The sequence below is a fragment of the Dermacentor andersoni genome, chromosome 4 (assembly GCF_023375885.2).
Source record: "Dermacentor andersoni chromosome 4, qqDerAnde1_hic_scaffold, whole genome shotgun sequence".
In the NCBI taxonomy this organism is placed as follows: domain Eukaryota; kingdom Metazoa; phylum Arthropoda; class Arachnida; order Ixodida; family Ixodidae; genus Dermacentor; species Dermacentor andersoni.
In genome coordinates, this window is record NC_092817.1 from 115,647,079 (window position 1) to 115,668,818 (window position 21,740).

General features: G+C 45.2%; 2 protein-coding genes across 3 annotated transcripts in view; one reads left to right on the top strand and one right to left on the bottom strand.

Moving 5' to 3' along the window:
- Window positions 1-2,082, bottom strand: part of LOC126537510 (SCY1-like protein 2) — a 28,572-nt gene extending 26,490 nt beyond the window's left edge. Inside the window, exons 1-3 of one of the 2 annotated variants that reach the window (XM_050184591.3) lie at window positions 1,731-2,082; window positions 1,155-1,322; window positions 726-883 (exon numbers count right to left, since the gene is read on the bottom strand). In XM_050184591.3, coding sequence (XP_050040548.1) covers window positions 726-883; window positions 1,155-1,316 — 320 coding nt within the window. In that variant the 5' untranslated portion in view covers window positions 1,317-1,322; window positions 1,731-2,082. The remainder of the gene's footprint in view (window positions 1-725; window positions 884-1,154; window positions 1,323-1,730) is intronic. The other variant, XM_050184590.3, reaches the window with a different exon arrangement.
- A 173-nt stretch (window positions 2,083-2,255) lies between these two features.
- On the top strand, window positions 2,256-21,201 carry Fkbp59 (FK506-binding protein 59kD). The gene is made up of 7 exons (XM_050184594.3): window positions 2,256-2,711; window positions 4,904-5,167; window positions 8,574-8,821; window positions 11,883-11,966; window positions 15,328-15,564; window positions 19,103-19,291; window positions 20,761-21,201. The coding sequence occupies exons 1-7, from the start codon at window positions 2,447-2,449 to the stop codon at window positions 20,929-20,931; spliced, it is 1,458 nt and encodes a 485-aa protein (XP_050040551.1). The 5' UTR covers window positions 2,256-2,446; the 3' UTR covers window positions 20,932-21,201.
- The last annotated feature ends 539 nt before the right edge of the window (window positions 21,202-21,740 follow it).

Sequence of the window (21,740 nt, forward strand, 5' to 3'; positions counted from 1 at the left end):
CGTCATTGGCAGTCAGTTCCGATGACATCACCACACTGTCACTAAATGTGATGTATTCGTCAGCCAACCCACCCGCTGACTTACTACAACCAGCGTACAAGTTGAGTCATTCCTGAAACAGTGCAGCAGGACTACATGTGACATTGGCAGACTGATCAAGCACTGCTGTTAACTCTAGTGCACAGTGCACCTCAGTGACGTATGCGGAGAGCAGTGGCAGAACTGCTACGTGTTGTTCACTGTAAAGCAACAAATCAGCCGCCGGGGACACCAAATTCCTTCGTACAGGCAAATTCGTTGAAATGCTCTTCGCTGTAAAGATGTTCACAATACATATAGAACATAGAAATTCAGCTGGGACACAATCAATCTTTTATAATACAGGTCGTTTCCCTGCAGAGGCGTTCGTTGTAAAGGCTCTTAACTGTATATCCTGTTACACATGTCTATGATGTCATAGGCAGAGGTAGAGGGAGCCTCTTTAAATCCATAGGAAAGAGCGAGCAATTAGTTATGTGAGTTTGTAGGCGCCCTGCCACATGCAGTAAAATAATGTTTGCTTCACATGCTCATGCAGCACTGTCTACAGACTAGGAACGACTTCACAGTGTGTTGAAAAAATTTTTCGGTGCCCCTTTAAACAAACAGGCTCAATAGCAGGACTCTGTAGTTAAGTGTCATTTGATTGATACAAAGTGTAGTGCCGAGGCACTATGAATTGTCACCTTGATTCTTCCATCGGATGCTGAACGGTGAGAATGCTGGGATGACGGAGCCGTGTTAGCTGCGCCACGCCTTGCTTCAGAAGTTCCATTATGTGTTCCCTGTCCCTTCTGGAGTAGCGGTCAAGCTGCTTCTTCTCGAGGACAAACACAGCTGCCTCCTGTTGATAAACAATCAGTGTTACAATGCTTAAAGTTGTGCAAAAGTTAAAGTTATTCAGTGCTTAAAGTTGTGCGAAACATTACAAAGTACCATCCTGGCATGACAATTGTCTTCTGCATACATTGCCTCTGTATTAAATGATTGAGCTGATCAGTGTCACACTTCTGCTTTCTTCTGGTTGCAGTGATCAGAATATCTACGTGCTCTGTATACACATAATGCTATACAATGTGTTTTAGCAATCTCAGACATAATGCACAAGCCAGTACCTCTTTGGTGCTTCGCTTTGTGGCCTGGAATATCTTCCAGAGGAGACCGGGACCAGCGCTTCCCACATGTTTGATGATTTCGTACTCTCGTGTGACCGGGTTGCCTGGAAGAACGGTGCTCAGGTTCGAAACTGTGGTCCTTAGTCGGTTGAACACCTCCATCCTTGGCTGTGATCACAGGGAAAACGAGGTTATCATTTCACACAGCTTAACCCATCACCAAACAAATGCTCGATAAATAATAAAATAGAGGCAATTGACAGCCCTGCACTGACAAGCTAGTTTGCTTTTATTTTTACAACGCGGAAAACGACGTTTACAACGCTTTAAACTGCGTTCTCAAACCAATCTGCACACATGCGACTCGTCCACGTCCATGCTGTGCGCGTAGTGGTTTTGCGGCATGTGTTGGCATGCAGTGTGCGACATGTCCGCGAAGCTTCTCGTCCGTTTATTTGCAATAACACTGGCGGCAAGTGCGGGCGATGGTTTTCAGCGGTTTAGCGAGCGGCTGTACAACACCGGTTCACGCGTCTGCGCTCGCAAAATGAATCATCGCGGTCGACGTATGCTTACTGGTTTCTCCGCAGAGCGCTTTCGTTGAGCGCTAGCCTTGTAGAGCGCTATCTACGCCGGGTCGGTCGCATCGTTTTGAGATTGAAGAATATAGATCGCAGCAGCTGTTTTTTTTAGTAGCCGGAATGCACAGTCAGGGCGTCTACCAAAATGCTCTGCAGACAGCTCAGCTGACGACGACCCTGCCACGAGCCAAAGTACGCAGCATCGCAGTCTCCCGACGTGGGCTCATGAGGGTGCTTGCCCAGCTCAGGCCCAGCGAGCATGAGCTAGAGAATCAACGCTGCAGTTCAAAAAGATTTGGGCAGCGCATTGCCCAAATGCACACACACGCACACGGGATCGCAGACAGGAAACTACGTCGGCTACGTCATTACGGCTATTGCATAAAACCATAAAACTGCAAGGAAAGCTGCTCTGCCGGCTCTCTGCGCCTTCAGCTTTGCCCACAGGTGCCGCTGTGAGCGGCGATTGTCGCGCTTGCCACCGTCGAGAGGAACGGACCGAGACAGATCCCGAAGCCGACGGAGCCGAAAGTTCTAGAATAGCCGCGCTCAGTCCTTGCGTGAGAGCGTGCACGCCACGCTCCTGAAGCGAGTCTCTGTTTGCGAGATCGTCGTTTGCGCTGCGTCGGTTCTCCTTCTGCGTGTCGGAGATTCTCTTCGTTGTCGTCGAAGCCAGTGGAACGTGGCGTCTAGCTGTCTTTGAGCAACACGATGACGGAGGGAGACGACCAAAAGGCTGCAGCTCAGGGCGACCAGCAGCACGCGGCGGCGGTGGCCGCTGCCAGTTCCAACGCCGTGGATATTACGCCGGAGAAGAACGGCGGCATATTTAAGGAGATCGTGAAGGCCGGAACCGGCGATGAGACGCCAAGCGATGGGTGCTCAGTCTCCGTTCACTACACGGGAAAGCTGGTGGATGGCACGGAGTTCGACTCGAGCCGCTCGCGGGGGCCGTTCGACTTCAACCTCGGCAGCGGTGAGTCTGCTCTCGAAATCATTGCCGTAGGCCATTCGTTTGCTCATCCCCTCCCCGCTTAGACTCCGCAACGCGGAATTGAAGGCGGCCGGCTTTTCATGGCGAAAATTCATTCCTTCGTGGTTGACCGGCGGAAAGCCGGTGTGTGGCGTCTTAGCGCCCGCAGCGTTCCCTCGATCACGTCGCGATCGGGATCTCGCAGCATCCTCACCAACGAAGAATATGTACCTAGACATCGTGCAAATTAGTCGTAGCCTTTTCTTTTTCTTTTCTTTTTCTTTTTTCCTCCGTCCGCTACTCGTGGAGGAGTTGCTTAGTATAGCTACCGTGTGGACGGCTTGTTATTTATAGGTATCGGAATCGAAGGATAAACGCCCCCGCTCCCAACCCGCCGAGCGCCAACGAAACAAAGAAAAAAAAAGTGTTTATGTAAGATTTATGTGCCTTCATTGTTCTCCAGTTCCTCTTGCTAACGTAGTTCGTCAATGCGAAAAGTAATCCACTTGATCGAAAGTGTCTGGAACTGACGGCTCTCTGAGTGAATATTCCAGATTGTGTGGAGTTCGTGGGCTCCAGGAAGATGTTGAATATTCCTTGATGTCTTAGTAATAAACTGCGCTTATGAGCAAGGGAAGAGAGATATTGCCTCTTCGAATTCTGGAAGCGTAGGAATCGTCACGGCTTTGCATGTTTAGAGCTCTTAATTAGCCAACTCTTATTGGATAACCCCCATATACTTTATTCCGACTTACGGCTTACTGGATAGCAAGTCTTGCTTGTGAAATAATAATTAAAAAAAATCTATTGGTGCTGCAACGTAAGTTAAAGTGACAAATATAAATGCAGCAAGGTGACATAACCATATATATAGTTTTCTTTGATATAGTGAACTTTGTGTACCTTAAACATTCATAATTTTTTTTTTACTCACCCTTCCTCTATCACAGATTTCTATAGGACGAAATTTTGGCAGCATTTTTTTCGTATGCACTGTTTTCGTGAGAGTACCATCATTCACTTGCAACATCCCAAGTTCTCAGTTCTTAACTGGCAATTCTGTCACAGTTAACCAGCCACTTTGTCTTACTGCACCTACTGCTTTGTCATATTACTGCCTTGTTATACTACTCCCTTTTTGCAAGAGCTGTAATAATTTGAAGCATTTGTTTTCATGCTTAAACAGGTGCTCAATTTTGTCACAATCCATTTTTAAACATTGTTCACGGTTTGTGATGCACTACACTGTTTTGCTACACCAGTGCTCGTTGTATGAACTCAAAGTGAGGCCCCTCCTGCAAGGACCCTCACTTTGGGCCTGCAGTATTGTAAGAATGAAAAAATAAGGTTAAGGAGTTAATTACAAGCTTAGCAAGCCTTATGTAAGCCTTCCGCCATGATGGCTTAATGTGACCTGCCACTGAGAATGAAGGTCACGAGTTTGATATCCTGTTGTAATGCAGCCACATTCTAATGGAGCCCTTAGATTGAGTGGCACACTAAGGAACTGTAGGTGTTCAAAATTGATCCAGAGCCCTTCAGTACAGCTTGTCTCCCAACTCGTCTTGCTTTCATTTGGTCAAGCCCACCGTGCCTTCATGTCCTGTTTGTCCTGCTGAAGTGTCGAAAGGCTTCAGGTGGCAAGCTGAGCCATTCTTGAAAGAAGTATATGATTAAAGAACGCTACTGGTTTACATGAGATGGCAAGAGTTGTTCACTTGGTGGTAGCGTTACTTTTGTTGACTTTCTGCATCTCTTGGCTGAGAAATCATGTTTAGTTTGCCAAAATCCCACCTTTATTTTGCCAAGTAAAAATTACTAATTTCGTGCTCGCCTATGCAGCTTTTAGATCATCTCCCATTGTTTCTTGCCAAATTTACTCTGCTAACCTTATTTCTTCTCAACTCCAGCTCACAGCTTCATTGTTTTCTGGGCGGTGCAATTGTCTTTTGTCAATGCATGGCTACAGACCATGTCAACCTTTCCAGTTGTCCTAACTGCCAAGTCCATAGCCTTCAGCGTCCCCCATCAATGTCGTCATTCTGAACCCCTTTTCCACTCTTGTGACACGTCTGATGGTAAAAAAGAACCTTGGTCTAGCAATGAAATATGTACTGTATATGTTCTGCAGTTCTGGTGATTTCCCCGCTGGTTGTGAATATGCGTGAACAAGGGTCTGGCTGCTTTGTGCACAGGTGCTGTGATCAAGGCATGGGAAATTGGCATCAAGACGATGAAGAAGGGGGAGGTGGCCATCCTCACCTGTGCCCCCGAATATGCCTATGGCAAGAGTGGCAGCCCTCCAAAAATCCCAGCCGACGCAACACTCATCTTTGAGGTTGAGGTGCTCGACTGGAAACTGGAGGACATCAGCCCTGACAACGATGGCAGCATTCAGCGCAGGATCATCACCGCTGGCGAGCTCTACACGAATCCTAAGGAGGAGGCCAGTGTAAAAGGTAAGAGGCTGGGGAGCGAGGAGATGACCTGTTTCTGAAAGTAGGTGTATCCTGCTTTGATGGTAGTGGGGTCCTTTAGGGTGATTGGTGTGGCTGAAGCTAGTGTAGCTATCGTTAGCCTCAGCCTAAGGCCAGTGTAGCCAGACCTTTTTCATTTTCTCATGCTCTTTAGCCTGCAAGACCACCAAAGCAGGGTTAGAAGGACTTCACTCACACAAGAGCAGAGTTATGGAGGGCATGGTTTTCAGGCTTTAAACTTTTTTTGTTATTTTTTTTTAATTTTATCTGGGTGGGGGGAGGGGGGCTCTTTGCTGGGACCAGTCTCTACTGTGTCTGTAAGGTAGTGAGGCACACGATCAGCACAACTTTCCACTACTGTTCTGGCCTGTCACTCGGAGTGCCTGCTTTCCCAACACACGTAGGCCTTGTACCTGTGTGAGCACTACCATGCTACCGTGCACTACCATTAGCAATAGGCACCGGGCTTTGGCAAACTTTCCTCATTGTAAGTTCCCTTTGGAGCAAAACAAAACACCATGAAACAAACACGCAGGATGTGTGTTCGTAGCGCTGTGTCGCCGTGGGATCCTGTTTTCTCACGAAGCGTAGCACAGCGTCAGCAATGCTCGCTGTAATCTTTCGTTGCCATTTCACAGCTCGGAATAAACGCACGCGGCACAAATGGTGCATCATAAGGTCTCAATGATATTTCCGGCACGATAGACCACCACAAACAGATTAGGGATTCGCTCTGACTAGGGACAGACCCACAAGACTGACGTGACTCAGCCCAGTTCGAAGCGCAGGCAGCCATCTTCTCCATCGGCGGGGTCGCCGGCCATCCAGCTCACAACATCGGTCTAGAGTGCGCGCCTATTGGTGGAGGCTCGTGCACCTTGGAAGAGTAAACTCCCCTTTTTTCTAAAGTTGTACCCGACTATAGTTCTGTTTCTCATTCACAGATGAAACTGCAAAAAATTTAAACCCGTTGCGGTAGCATAGTGGCTTTGGTGTTGCGCTGCTAAGCCAGAAGGCACGGGATCGAATACTGTCCATGGTTGCCGCATTTCTTTGGGGGTGAAATGCAAGAACACCTGTGTACAGTGCGTTGGATGCACGTTATAGAACCTCAGGTGGTCAAAATTAATCTGGAGTCCCCCACTACACCGTGCCTCCTAATCACATCGTGGTTTTGGCATGTAAAATGCCAGTATGCAGTTCTGTTTTAATTGGAAGTTTTACCGGAAACATCTTAAAGTTGGCCACACACAAAAGAAAATGGTGGTGTCGTTGCCAAGTGGCACATGTAGTGACTGGAACTTTCTGTAAAGGAATTGCCTAAAACGGGTAGTCGGTGAGAATTTTTCAGACTCTGAAGAAGAAGTGAGCTTTACGTAGGAAAGAGACAGTGATATTCTGCCGTTTGTTGATTTGAGCTCCCAATTCTTCAATGAAGGAGACATCTCACCAGGCAGTCAATGGAACAATGGATGCAAGTCAATATAAACAATCCACCTCCTTCGCCACCACGTTTTCGATTTACTGCTGTGCTCAGCTGGAATGTGGATATACTCACTCTCAAAGGGGGCACGAAAATCGAGTTTTGGACATTCACTTCTTTCTTTTTTTCTTTTTTTGCTTTATTGGCGCTAAAGAAAAAGAAAAAAAAACTATTTCAAGCAGTGCAATGAAGCCAACTTTCCTTAGCATTAAAAATATTTATGAGTATGCTCTCTAAATAAATATATATTTCTAAATGTATTTCTGGCATTTGTTTAATGCACTGATTCCATCAAGCATATTTTAAAATTTGTATTTTGGGAACATTCTTTTTTGCCCGTAAGTAACTGAGGAGCTAGAGGTTTAAAGGGACACTGTAGGAGAAACGCTGACTGAGTTTAGGTTGTTAGTGTATCGTTGAATATCTCTACATTTGTTGATCTTGCGGTAATAGGTTGGTTAATATTATAAGATGAAATGGCGGCCAGAGCTTCATCTTTTTTTTTTTTTTTTTTTTTCATGCCAATACCTCAGGAATGGTACGTCATTGTCACAGATCAGATTCCAAAGTATTTTTCTTTCGGTCGTTGTGGCTCAATATAAATGTTCTTGAAGCCTGCTAAGTTCAGTCCTTAGCTCTTTTGGAATACGGTGTAGTCCATTTTGATAGCTAAAATTTTTCCAAGCAGACGCTGTCAAAATCCACAACGTTGCGGCAAGCTGGTGCGGGAATTTCTAGGTGGCGCTGCTGCCCATGTTTTGTTTTTGCACCTTGTATGGCTTATTAAGTGTCTTTTCATGGTAAGAGCATGGTCACACTGGGTGATCCAGTGTCTAAGGGCAGCACGGAATCCAATTCGGCAGCGGCAGGATCCATCGAAAAGACCCTCTTAGGGCCGACCAGTTCCAGACCAATTTTCGCTCCTGCTTCAGCCAGAATCCTTTGCCACTTACGAATCGGAACACGAGTCGGAAGTCTCGCAGAGCAGGCCATACCCACGATCGCCACTGATGCCATCTCTTCTTTGCCAAATGCCTCTTCTATTCCCGACGCATCGCCAAAAGTGTGCTTGCTAGGAGGTGCAGGAGTATCAGTTCTGTTTCCTTGGGGTTTGCTTCGGGATTGATGCATAAAAGAGAAATCGCACAAACTGGACGCGAGTGGTGACAACATAGGGTGTTCAGGGACATCTGGGATACCCCGCCTGCTCGCATAATTTGGTGCGTACTTGGCAGGTGGCATTAGTAATAAAATATTGTGCAACGTTCCCTGTTTTTCATAGTATCTCGGGAGCTCCAGCGGGCTGCTGGGCAAGCGATATAAGTGACACAGCATTTCAGTGACAGGTAATTTCCGGTTGCTGCGGGTGTCAAATACCCCAATGTGAACATGGCATGAGAATGGCTGGTTTGATATCATGGAAGGGTAATGTATTACCAGCTCAAATTTTTCTCTCTAGTGGTTCTTTAAGCAGCCACTAGATAGCCATTACATTTATGTTCCTCTTTTCTTTGTTTTTTTTTTTTTTTTTTTTTTTTTTTTTTTTTTTTTTTTCGTGCGCACAAGCTCCTGTAGTTGTGATGATTTGGTATGTTTAGCCAGGGGAGTTATTCTGCAAGAGTTCACCTAGCGGACTGTCCATTTAGCCGGCTGCTTATTGGCTAGGGCCGTTCGTCTTCTCCTCTCTCGTACATCTGCATCCAATCAGCAGCGGCGGAAATGGACAGTCCACTAGGTGGACTCTTACAGAATGCCCCCCAGGACTGAACATTCATGGAAATTTAGTGCCAAATTTACAAGTCGAATACTTCATGTTGCACTCGAAGCTCTGAATATTTGCACACCTTTATTAAAATGGTTGAAATTTATTTTTTCACTTATCTCTGAATCCCTTTTCCTTTTCAGTCCACCTCAAGGGCATGTATGAAGGTCGCGTCTTTGATGAACGAGATGTTGAGTTTGTGGTCGGTGAAGGCGCGGACCAGGGTGTCGTAAAGGGTGTGGAAGATGGCCTGCTCAAGTTCAAGAAAGGGGAGAAGTCGCTTCTACGGATTGCGCCCAATAAGGCATTTGGCACAACGGGCAACACACAGTTCAGCATCCCACCCAATGCAACAGTCGAATACGAGGTCACCCTGAAGAGCTTCGAGAATGTGAGTGCCTGCCTCTGCGCCATTTCCGCTCCTCCTGTTCTAGCTTTGCTGAATGATCTGACACACTTTGTGGAATTGAAGAATGCACTTGGCAACAAAGGAAATGACACACAGGAGTGTGAAATTGTAAAAAGTAGCATTTATTGCTCTTTTCGTGCAATATTGTTAGCTAGCCTGCTCCCCACCCCCTTAAAAGAAAGAAATAGATCCCTATGAGGAAAGTTTAGTTCGGGGTCATCCCTCCAAATGCATTGGAATGGAGAAATCGTTTTTCTCGGCAACCACTGCATTGAATTTGATAAGGTTAGTTGCAATTCAAAGAAAAAAGTCAAAATCAAGGGATTGTAGAAGCTGGCTCTTTATTGAGGCTGTCAATTCTTGAATAAAGGTTGTATATTGCAAAAATTTCAAACACAAAACTATGAAATTTACATCTTTGTAACTCAGCAAAAAAATAACATCGTAATTCTTCAAACTACATCTAATAATATATCTAAAGCAAAAAATTTATTTAGGCAGTTGTCTTAAATATATGTCACTAATTTGTGAGTTAAATTTCTGTGAGTTGTAAACATGAGACTTTTCACCTGTGCCAGCTCTATTACTTAACAGGAAGCCTTCCACGGGACACTCTTGTGAAGAGCGCTGACAAGCGCATGGTCAGTCCCTGCGTGCTGACTTCCCATAGCCTTAAAGGGGCCCCGCTGCACTTTTTTAGGGCGACCATTTTTTGCTCTACACCTTTTCTTATCGTGTCAAAGAACCAACAGCAAAAGGAATTAAGCAAGCAAGCCCAGCTTGTCAGACAGAAAAACATCAAAATAGTACAGCCAAAGTAAGAGCAACCTCAAGTCAAATTTTCGCGACTCAGGATAGCACATTTCACCCTCCTGTGATGTCATAGATCGGTGCCCAGTAGCCACACAGAAACAGGGTTACACAACAGAAGCAGGCACAGCATAGTTGCCATGCCTGCTCAGCCTGTTGGTGGCATTTCCATGACCTCCGCAATCAGGCATTGCACGATCAAACTAAGAAAGACCATAGAGCCATTTCAAAAATTACAACAGCTTTCATGAGGCGGTCGTTGTCACGCCATGTGCTTGGCATGTTAATGTATCATTCCCATGGTTGCAACACCTTGGCCGTGGCTGTGTGGTAATCGGGTAATGGTTAAGATTGTCGTAAAACATGATGAATAGCTTTTTCTACTGCCTATTCCTGTTGTAAATACGTCTGTGTGTTTGCATTTGTCTATTCCTTGTTTCACTCTATATTCAGTGCTTACTACAGTTGATGTTCGTTAATTTGACCCTGGCGGGACCAGTGAACTAGATAAAATTATCTGGCAGCTCGGAATAAACAAGATGCAAAAAGACACCAAAACGCCCTGCAGATTAATTTGCTGTATTGGCCCTATTCTAACACTGTTCCGAACCAAATGCACGCCCACTTTGTATGTGTCCAAACTAGAAAACTAAACATGGAAATGACATTAAAGCTGCTAAACAAAGTACACATCTAATGCACAACCGATCTTTTAGCAAATACACGGGTTGGGGGGGGGGGGGGGGGGGGGGTGCAAATTGAGGTGCACAATGACGCCCGGTTTCCTAGTCAGCTTTACCGCAATACATCCGTGTTATGCGGTACAGCTTACAAAAGAGATGAAGGTAGATCTGGTTTTGTGTCTGATTGCACCGTGCAGGCAGTTTTCGGCTTAATCTACCCGGGGGAAATAATAAAATGTGCCCGTTTTAATTGGTTAAATACCGTAATGAGACACTGTGAGCTACTGTTATTGCTTAAATATCCTAAGTCCTAGGGCAGGCCAACAACAGGCGTTTTCAAAGGTTAAAAAAAAAAGATATTATGTAGAAGGGCAGTGTTGAGGATAGCCACCTCGATAATTTATTATTAGGACATTGCTCTTTCTGCAACTCGCTTTGTCAAATTGTTTTATTCAATGAATGGAAATGCTCTTTCAATACTGGAAAAAAAATTTTGTGTCATTTTACCTGCCAGTCTATCTTCCCTGACCTAATACAGTCGAAAATAACTACTACGTATTTCATTATTGAAGTCATGGCCCATTTTTTTGCACTGTGTTGAGTGGGACTGGTGTATGCAGCTGTTGACGTTAAGGGCTACCTTTGTCATTTTTAAGGGAAACTTCACTGTTAAACTGGAGTGCCATGTTGTAAAGGCCACTTAACAATGCATATTGTTTGTTGTACCAGTACACTCGCCCACAAAATATTGTAGGGTGTGCGAGCACATGGCGAAACGACCCTTGGCGCCTTCTAGCGGCACACCCCTGTTGTCCAGACCGACACCTGCACGCATGCACGTCCCACCGGGACTGCAAGCGTGCATGTTTCTGTGCTTCCTTGTGGTGCGCCGGCGTTAACCGAATGCAGCCACGAGCTGCCGCTCTCTCATTTGGCGCTGTGGCGGCTTCAACGGGCAAAACTTCGTTTATAGAATGGAAATCAAGAGTTCATTTTCGCCTTGCCTGTCTCCTTATATAGAGCGCTTTTTCCGCCACGCTCATCTGTGGGAGAACGCCCCGTTCGTAAATAGAAAGAAACAACGAAGATGGGCGAAGAAAAGGTGCAGCACATTAAAAAATTACTTTTTGCATTCACCACCGGGCCCTATGTGTCCGCGCTCGTGACTCGACAAAAGGCGGCCATAGCGGCGCACGCAAGCTCATGCTTCACATAGTTTTGCTCGTCGAAGCCGCCAAAGCGCGGGCATCTCGCAACTACATTTGGTTATTGCGGGCACGCAAGGAGGAAGCGCAGACACATGCAGGTTTGCAGTCGCGGAGGGACACGCATGCGCCGGTCTCGACAACAGTGGTGTGCCGCTAGAAGGCGCGGAGGGCCGTTTTGCCGCACGCTCGTGTGCCCCGCAGTATTTTGTCTGCGATTGTACATTCACTGCATTGTTCCGTAGTGTGTTGCTGTGTCAAAAGGATGCTCTTTGTTGTGTTTTGAAATTGTGTGGAGCTACTTAGTCGTGCCAATTCTCACCATCTGGTCGCAATGCATTTCAGGCAAAAGAGTCCTGGGAGATGGACATTGAAGAGAAACTTGAACAATCAGAAATCTGCAAAGGCAAGGGGACAGCATTCCTGAAGGTGAGCCCAGTCATCTCCTTCACCCAGGGCGACCAGACATTCCAGACCGTGGCAGCGATGGTCACGAGATGCGATTACAGCTGCCAACACTGACTTGTAGAACTTCACTGATGTTGCATCACTTGCTGGCACATTTTCTTGATTGCAACATTGCTAAAGCTCAATCCCATGCAATGCTAACAGCAAGTCTAGCAAATTTGCGTAATGCATTTTCTAAGCTGTGGTGGTGCATGCTCTATACCTGTAGTCCCGTGAGCCTTGTTAGAGGTGGTGTACTGAGTCTTTAGCTGTCCTCACACTCATGGTAAGGCACTGTAGACCATGCAGGAGTGCTGCATAGCTTGTGTTGCACTAGATGCTAATGGTAGCCTGCAACAGACAGGAATGTACAGTCAGCATTAAAACTTGACATACTGTGGACCAGCTTTCTTGTGTTTCTTCATGTCAGTATTGAAAAGCAAAGAAAGCTGTAAAGGCCACTCTGCCACATGCATATGTGTAGTAAACCTAGTGCTGGAAACTCTAGCCAGCAGTGCTCGAAGCTGGAGTGTCAGATGGAGAACATCCTGTCAATTGTGGGCATTATGTACTATTGTGAGTGATATGGAAGGGAACATGGGGGCATGTGGCAGATAGTCTCTAACCCAACTTGGGGTGATGGGCAGTTGCCACCGGCAAAAACAAAAACAAACAAAAATGAGGGAGGGGAGCAGGGTTAAACGGAAGTGCTGTTCAGTTAACCAGCGGCATTCCCACTGCAATGGGTTCCTCCAATGTGTGTAACACCTTGCCTGCTGCTAAAAGCGATAACGCTGTCCACTAAACTCCCTATTCGTCCTCCCCCATTTCCATCTATGCTCCCACCCATGCCATCATGGGCAGTCGTGATTGTCACAGAAGCGATCGTGCGTACCCACTGTATCGCTATGTTACCCATACAGTGTTTGCTAAGAGCAGTGTACACTAACAAATTGCACACAGCCGCTCAGTGGTAAAGACACATTGCAAGCAGTCAACATTTGTGTGGGCAGCGGAAAGCATAACCCTGCTGTAGCCCGACTGTCAAACTAGTTGAGTGGAGCGTGACTGTAAGCATCCACTTGGTTTCTTTGTAATTTTGCAGCCAAGGTGACTGCATGTTGCTCGCTTTGTCGGCATATGCACTCATGAAAAAAAATTCGAAATCAATGCAGTAGTACTCTGTACTGCTTGAGCATGTCAAATGTGAGTAGGGTGAACCATAAATGCCTGTTTATTGTCTGGCGTAGACGATGCGCCAGTGGGTATGGATCAGTCTGCCACGTCACGTGTGCTCCACATCACATTGTTCAAATGCACATAGCGTTGTCTAGCATTGCTAGACAGCAACAGATATTGAGCGAATACGGGTGTCGGTGCCATGCGCGCAACCATGACGTGCCGGTTCGCCTACCTAGGGTATTCTACCTGCAATCATGCTTCACACAAGTGCAGCTGCTGCCTCCGCCGTCACAGCTCTGATCATGCCGAGCCAAAGAGGCTGGATGTCATACATGCGGAGAATTCTGATTAACGTGGATATCGTAGTCCGGCACCACGATAGATCATGTTCTATCTCTATGTCGGTGCTATCGAGGCGTGCCAACCAACACCAGTTACAACAGACACTTTGGCACGCACAACTATAAAGGGTCGACCTCTCCCCATTTTGACGACACATCCGCACATGTGCTGATGTTATGTCAGACTATAAAGTGACCTTAGTCAATGCTCAGCTAAAGCTCTCTACTAAAGGCTACACTCGAAACGTACTGCCAGTAATTGCGACACATAAGTTCATTATCACTGCCAGTGGCCAACCACTCTATAGAGACCAGCAGGATGCAAGTCCCAATGATTAACCTAATGGCCCCTCCCTTTCCATTTTGCTCTCAATGATGCGCTGCCACTCAGGGCTGTCCCCACGATGGGCAGCAGTGGAAATGTTGCGCACCATTCCGATGAACCACCCATCCCAATAAGGGAAATGCAACAATGGAAATGGTTAATGTGGTCAAAATTCGTGATTTCTAACCTTACTTTTTTTCTATAATCCTCAGGTGTTCCTTTGACATGTTGTGAAATATCAGAAAGTAATATGCAGTAGAAGTTGAAAAAAATTCTTTTTTTCACTTTGTAGTGTGCTGCTGACAAAAAATCTGGTTAAAAATCAAGCTTAAAACGGCGCCTTTGTACCACGGATCACGGGGCTCTCGGTTGACACAGCACCGCCATCATGGTACCATAGTAAAAAAAAAGATTGGAGCTTCAGACAACTCTGTGTGCTATATATAGAGATATAGATAACTATAGATATTTCTCTGTTCAAAAATAAAAGAAGTAGTGAGCAAGAAAAAGCAAAACTAGCATCACAATCAAGGAGCTTCCTTGGTCGCAATTCGTTATTGCCATAACGTGATGTACTGCTCCTATTGGCTGATGCAGATTTTAATTGCTGGCTCCCCTGTTTCGTGTGCATATTGGTAGCAACGAGCTGTGCATTTATTGTTCCACTGAAATTTAGCAATCAAGGTAGGCCAGCATTTCAATGTCTACCTGGCCGGCGCAAGTTTCTTTCGTTATTGCGTCTTAGCTGCTGCCAAACAATGTTCAAGACATGATTTGCGCGAGATAAGGATATAGGTACCTTTTGTTGCGTCAGTGAAGCTGCTTCATGTTGTCGTGACAGAGACTTCTCTGCGTTGTAGTTCACCAATACACAGCTTGGAAACTACCTGAAATAATTTTGATCGACTAGGGACCTGACACTGAGGACCACCCATTCGACAAGGGGCTAGAAAAGTGGGTGAAACTTATTAGAAGGCTTAAAGCGTAAACTGCAATTGCAGATTTCTATCGAAATGTGTTGATGTCTCGAAATTACAGTATTGTGCAATGTACCAATCAAAATGGCAAAATTGTTGCATTTGTAGAAAGAAAGCGTTTATTTGTGTGAGTGCAACTCCCCCCCACCCAAACTCCAGTTGGAAGGTGCCCTCCCCTCAAGCATTCCTGGTTAGAACCGTACCGCTGCATGTCGCACCAAGTTGGGTTTGAGTCTATCTGACGTGTGCGCTCCTGTGTTCCCTTTCATATTTCTCACAACAGCACATGAGCTTCTCAGGAGCAAGAAACCGGCCTATAAAACCTTGTGTACTAGCTCAATGCATCAAGGCTGCTCGGGTCAAGGACCTTACTAACAATGAGCAACGAGAAACTAGGGGCTCGATTTCTTGTTACTAAGAACTGAAGGAAGCTTGGTTCCCCTTGCTTTGTTCTCCTCCCATATTTGCTTGACTGACTGTGTGTTGCATCCTACTGAATTTGGCGCCCGCTTTTCCAGGAGGAGAAGTACGAGCTGGCACTGGGGAAGTACCGCAGGGTAGTGAGCCTCTTGGAGCACGAGGACAACCTAAAAGAAGAGCCGAAGGATCGGCGCCACGCTCTGCTCCTCGCGACCCAGCTCAACCTGGCCCTGTGCTACAACAAGCTGAATGACTCCCTCGAGGCCATCCGCGCTTGCGACAAGGCGCTCGAGCTAGACCCTCGCTCCGAGAAGGCTTTCTTCCGCAGGGGACAGGTGAGGCTGTTGCCTTTGTGGCATCACTCACCGTGACTTCTTTTGAAGTAGTGGACTGGCCGCTATGACTCACTGGATGTGGTGTTACGCTGCTGTGCACCAGGCAGCAAGGATAGATTGTGAGCAATGGGTGCTTGGCTGCATTCGTATGGGGGCAAAATGCGAAAATGCAAAAATGCTCATTTAATTACTTACTCACCCATGTACATGTTGACCCTGTAATGCCCAAACACAGTTCCTCATCAATGAATAGTAAAGCAGCTTGTTCACCTTTACTCCTGACTTTTACTTCTTGCATGTCAGTTCCACAATATAAAACTAAAGAAATATTTGAGTTAGAACCTCATTATTTTAATTATTAGTAATAGGTTCATTGAGCTTTCCAAAACTAAGAACAGCGTATAAAAGACGCTTCCATATGCTATGTGTTATGTTTCCAGTGTATAAATCAACTATAGCATATGTGGTACGTTGGGCATTACAGGGTTAAAGCCTCACAGTGTGGAAATTTGGGCAAGTTGGTTATTCATGAACATTTAATGACAGTGCGTAAAACGAGAGATGTAACAAAAGAGACAATGCTGCACTATGTGTGTCTCCTGTATGTTACATCCCTAATTGTATGCACTGAGACATAACACAGAAGACGCAGCATCAGTGCTGTGGATGTCTCTTCTATGTGACGTTTCTTATTTTACACATTGTTATTAGATTATAATAAGGAACCTCAGGTGGTAAAAATTATTCTGCAGCCCTCATTTTTGTTTGTTTGTTTGTGTAAGATACCTTGCAGATCCAAAGGGCATTGAGTAAGGGGGGTCTAGTTATTACAGTGAAAGTAGAAGAAAACTAGTAAGGAACAGGGTGACTAAGCAATTGAACATCGAAACGTAACGCAACAAAGTAATTGCAAAGTGCAAAACAAAGTTCCAACGCAAGTGAACAAAAAAAAAGACGCAACTGAACAAAATGTGTTTGCTAAATAAGCAGTAAAAGAGCATTTGAGTGCAAGTGAAGAAGAAAATGCAACACATCACAAAATAAACAAATTATGAACTTCAACGACTAATCCATGATACAGTGCTATTGCAAAAAATTCACCTCAAGCTTGTGACGAAATGTATTCAGGCTATTATCAGAGGCGATATCGTCGGGAAGATCATTCCACATGTGGATTGCTTGTGGAAGCGCGTATGTGTTAAAAGCATTCGTGTTGCCAAAGATGCGCGTGAAGCTGAGGTGATTATGTAGCGTGCACAACGTCAAAAAGGGGTGTTCGAGATGTAACGAGGGTATTTTATTGCTGTAGACATATTTGTGAAACAGGCATAGGAGCGACATTTACGGCGAATAGCCAATTGTGATGCTTCACCATAGTATAAATGTTGTCGTTGAATGTTAGGCCTCATCAATCGCTCATTCTTCTGAGGCTTTGGGGAATAGATAAGTAATGTGGCAAGTTTTATTGCTATCACTGTGACAGAGGCAGCGCAAGGCCACTAGCTCAGCCGTTGCATTATTGGGCTCTTTCATTTTTCTGCATTATAATTGTATCTTGTTTATAGTATTTTTCCTGGCAAGGAAAATCCAGTAGCAGCCTTTAATAGCACCTCTGCAAAATGGAGCACGTGTAGTCTAATTTCTTGCATCTCGTTGGCCACGTACATATCTTTTCTGTATCAGTGATGAGTGCCACCATTTCACTCAACCATTTCCCACCAACTGTCTTGCCAGCTCTTGTACCCGGGTCACACGGGCAAATTTAGTGTCCCTTTGGGCAAGGGAACTTCAGCGCCCTTGCCCCCCGTATGTTCAAATGTTCCTGTGTTATGTTCAAAACTATATTTCTCTACACGTACGTCGATATCTGCCAGCATGTTTGCAAAACGCTGATAGCCCAAGCAGTTGCTGAGAATGTAAAAGCAGGACATGGTTTCGCATGTGCAGTGGTTTATAGTATTGGTATGTCCCATGTACTTAGCTGCTTGTGTTTCACTCCAGAATTTGGTGTAATTCTAGTACAAAACACTCAACCAAGGCATAGCATGTCGTGTGCACAGACTGTGCAAGTTGGCAAAGGTGCAATGGGGATGTGACATGGCTGTGTGCAGGGGTAGAGTACAGAAGTTGAGTGGCTGCTGACTTGGCAGTGTGGTTGGTCTGGCACATTGCAAAGTGGGCGACAGCTCACCGAAGAGTTTCTGCATCCAGCAAGTTACTAGCAATATCATTGCCAGATCTTAGCATAATTTTAGCATAATTAGCATGGAATGATCAGCAAGCAAATCTTCATTATGAAATTAAAGTACTTCGTTATATATCCACTTGTAGGAAAATATTGCTTAGTGAAAATGACATTTAAAATTAATGGGTTATAATTATGTTGTTATATCTATTAGTTCATGATGAGCTGTTTCGTTACAATAAAGTATGACTGTAATTAGTGGAGAGAATGTTACAGAATTGGCATCTATGATTCAGTTCTGGCTGTAAACATCCACATGCTCACACATATAATGCTCATGCATTGTATGTATTATCATGGCAACCAGTGTGATGGCAATGCACCAGGTTGTTCTGCCACTTTAAGAATTTTTCAGTGGCTTTAATGATTTGAAACAAGTAGTGCTGGCAGCATGGAATCTTAAAATGATCTGCCCCACACTGTGCTCTGATGTGGCCATGGTCTGGGAATGATTTGGGGACCATTCATGAAGTTTTGTTATTTTCCTCTGCACTTAAATGCACTTGTGAATAAGCAAAAACCAGCATACAGACACATACACAAAAGACAAGGTGGATGGCACGAGCAACTTCCTTTGTGTATGCATCTGTTAAGTTGTTGTTGGGTTTCTTTTTTTTACTGCTGCAAATGCTTGCGAGCGTGCATGTTGGAACAGCATGAGGCACTTCGCTGAGAAATAACAACATAGCAATGATGTTTTGGCGTAGCCAATTTCCTGCCCCACCGTGGTTGCATATTGGCTTTGGTGTTGCCCTGCTAAGCCCGAGGTCACGGACTGAAATCTTGGCTGCGGCGGCTGCATATTGATGGGGGCGAAATGCAATAACACCTGTGTACTGTGTACTGGGTTCCCGTTAAAGAACTGCAAGTGGTCAAAATTAACCTGGTCAAAATTAACTGCGGTGTGTCTCATAATCATATTGTGGTATTATTCTGTAAAAAAAAAAACTGAATTTAATCTCTAATTTTAAGCCAATTTCCTGAAGAATCATTTTGTTTGTTGTTACTTACTGTAACATATTTTTGTGTGCTTTGCCAGCTGCTATTATTGTCCTGTACTATATACAGTCTTACCATCTAGTGTGCAAAGTACTATTGTGCAAACGGTTTACACTGCGAAGCTTGCCTCTTGCCTCTGTCAAGTTAGGAGTGCATTTAGAGAGCAGAAAAATTTCAAAATATCCTTTTGCAAATGATGTTAGTGGTGCGGCTATCTCACGAGCCTGGACGGCTAAATTGCACCTGTATGCAGAGCATCTCTTTGAGACATCCTGTTCCGTGCCTCCTTTCTAGGCCTACATTGCAACCAAAGAGTTCGACCTTGCCCGCAAGGACTTTGAGGAGGTGCTCAAGATTGATTCGAACAACAAGGCTGCCCGCAACCAGCTTAGCATTTGCACTGTCAAGCTGAAGCAGCAGTTGCAGAAGGAGCGTCAGATGTACAAGCACATCTTCGACCGCATGGCCGCCCAGGCTGAAACTGTAAGTACTCTCTGCTGGGCACGAGGTCGGGGGTTCGATTCCCGTAGTTGCTGCATTTCGGTGGACGCAAGAATGCCTGTGCACTCGGACGTAGGTGTGCATTAAAGAATGCCAGGAAGCTTGAAATTATATCCAGAGACCCCTACCATGGCGTCTTTCATATCCTAGGTACTGCTTCTGACCACTAAAGGGCCCCAAATCGCCTGCGAGATTTTGAACACGTTCTTAAAAAAAAAATCGCATGCATTGTCTACAGAATTTCATGGCTATGATCATCAGCAAACATGGCAGTGCTGTGAAGAAGCCACAACTTCAAAGAACAACCCTGTGCTCCTCTCCGGGCCTTTCCATGCTGTCTTTGCACACTGTGACACCAGTGGCATCACACATGTCACATCACCATGGTAAAAAGGTGTCAATTGGTTTATTGACGAGTTGTGAGAGCACCGATGTGACAAGAGAGCCTACTGTGTTTTCTGTAAAAGGAGGGAGTTGTACCCATTGTGCACCACTTACGATATCTATTCGAATATAATGCGAGGCTTTTTCCTAGAATCCTTAGCCTTGATAAATGACTGGTGATAACATTGAAGTTATCACCAGTCAAGTTTCGTTACCTACTAGGGAACCTTGTCCTCTCCCTGCCTCCCCGTGTTGAAGCTCCCTTCCCCCCTATTTCATGGCCTCCATTTTGAGTTTTGTCTGTGTTAGTAATTCAGTGTTTCAGCCAATCCCCGCTAAGTCTGAATAATACATCAGCTACTCTATATCTGTTTGTATCATTGCGCATACTTCACAGTTTTCTTTCTGGTATCCCACAACTGCACCCTCCCCCTATAATTGTGACTGCCTTATAATCATAAATACATTATTTTTATGGGACTCTTCCTTTCAATCGGGGTCGTGTGGAGGGGTCATTCTTTTGGTTCTCTCTTTTCTTATCAACTGGTGCCGCCCATTGCTTTTGCTTCAGGTGGAGTTGGTTAGAGGAGGAGAGAGCACTGTGGGGAGGGTAGTGAAGGAAAGTGTGACCTGAAAAGATATTTGGTTGTTTTAAGATATTTTACATTTTAGTTCTCCCACAGATTAAGGCAAGAAAATGTAATTGTTTCTTTACATTGTATCCTCTTGCTCCTTTCTTTTTCTCGTGTTGTCAGACCGTTTACTTACTCTGTCATTTATTTCTTTGGAGCTTTTCTTTTGCACCCCTTGTATCCTGTGAAAGGTTTGCAGTATGCAAAAAAAAAATTAAATCTTTCTGGCATTGCCATTCCTGGTCAAATGCCCAACGTGAGTGGGCAATGACAGGTGGAAAGGGTAAATCTGGAAAAGATGTGCTTGCAAAATCTGGCCCTAGGCTTCCAGCGTAACTGCTGTTTGTCTTTAGCGCATCAGGAATTTCTGAAGTTTTATTGGCACTTTCAACCTTCCTCTCCTCAGCTTTTGTCTTGCTGTGTATTTCCCTCCAGAATGCTCCTGCTAGTGCCACCAAGGAACCAGGTAAGGAAGAGCCCCTGGAGCCGGGAGTCTGGAACCGCTCTGACGAGAACAACCAGGAGGCCGCTACGCCGGAGGAGTCTAAAACAGCCATGGAAGCTGACAAGGAAGTGCCACCAGAATCTGTCCCTGCATCGTCATAGTGTCCTCCGCACCCTGAAAAGCCAAATCACATGGCTTTCGAGCTTGTCTGAGAAACGGATGAGGAACCACTGTTTTTTTTTTCCCTCTTTTTTTTCTTCTGCATTTCTGTGGCACCTTGGTTCGTTGCCTCTGTGGTCACTGTCGTCGGCCAGTTAAGGCAAACTTGCAAGTCTAATCATTCCTCATGCGCCCTGCTCGGCCAAGTGGTCGGAAATACCTCTGAGCGTCATTTTCAGCCAGTGTTTTCAATAAAAACTTGTTCATATGCACATGGGTGTTTGTTTTATTAGCACATGGCATGCACATGTTTTGTCCTTTTAAAAAAGAAAAGGTTGTAGTTTTGTTCGTAATTCAAAGCAGTGGTGCAGTAGCTCAATATTATGTACAGTAGGTCTTGCACTGTTTTGTGTGGTATCGGTAGAAGGAAACATTTGCAGATATGTGTGAAAGTCTGCACAGTTATTTATGGCCTCCTTGTGTCAGCTAGCTTCTATGTTCTATTCATGTTATAGCATGGAAGTGATGTTTTGCCTTTGAATAAAAAACTTGCGTAGTTAAGGGAGAATGAGACATCCACCCAATCGTAGCAATAGCTACTGTTAGCTGCATGGTTAGATCGGATGGTAGAGCGGCTGCCCTGGAAAGGCGGTGGTCCTGGGTTCAAGTCCCAGACTAGGACAAAGGCTTTTCTTTCGAGGAACCCGTATGGGTTTCCTTTGTAGCAATTGCTATGATTGGGTGGATGCCAATTACTTCTTTCCACCTTGCAGGTTTCTGCAGAACGATTACATCAAAAAACTTGCTTGTC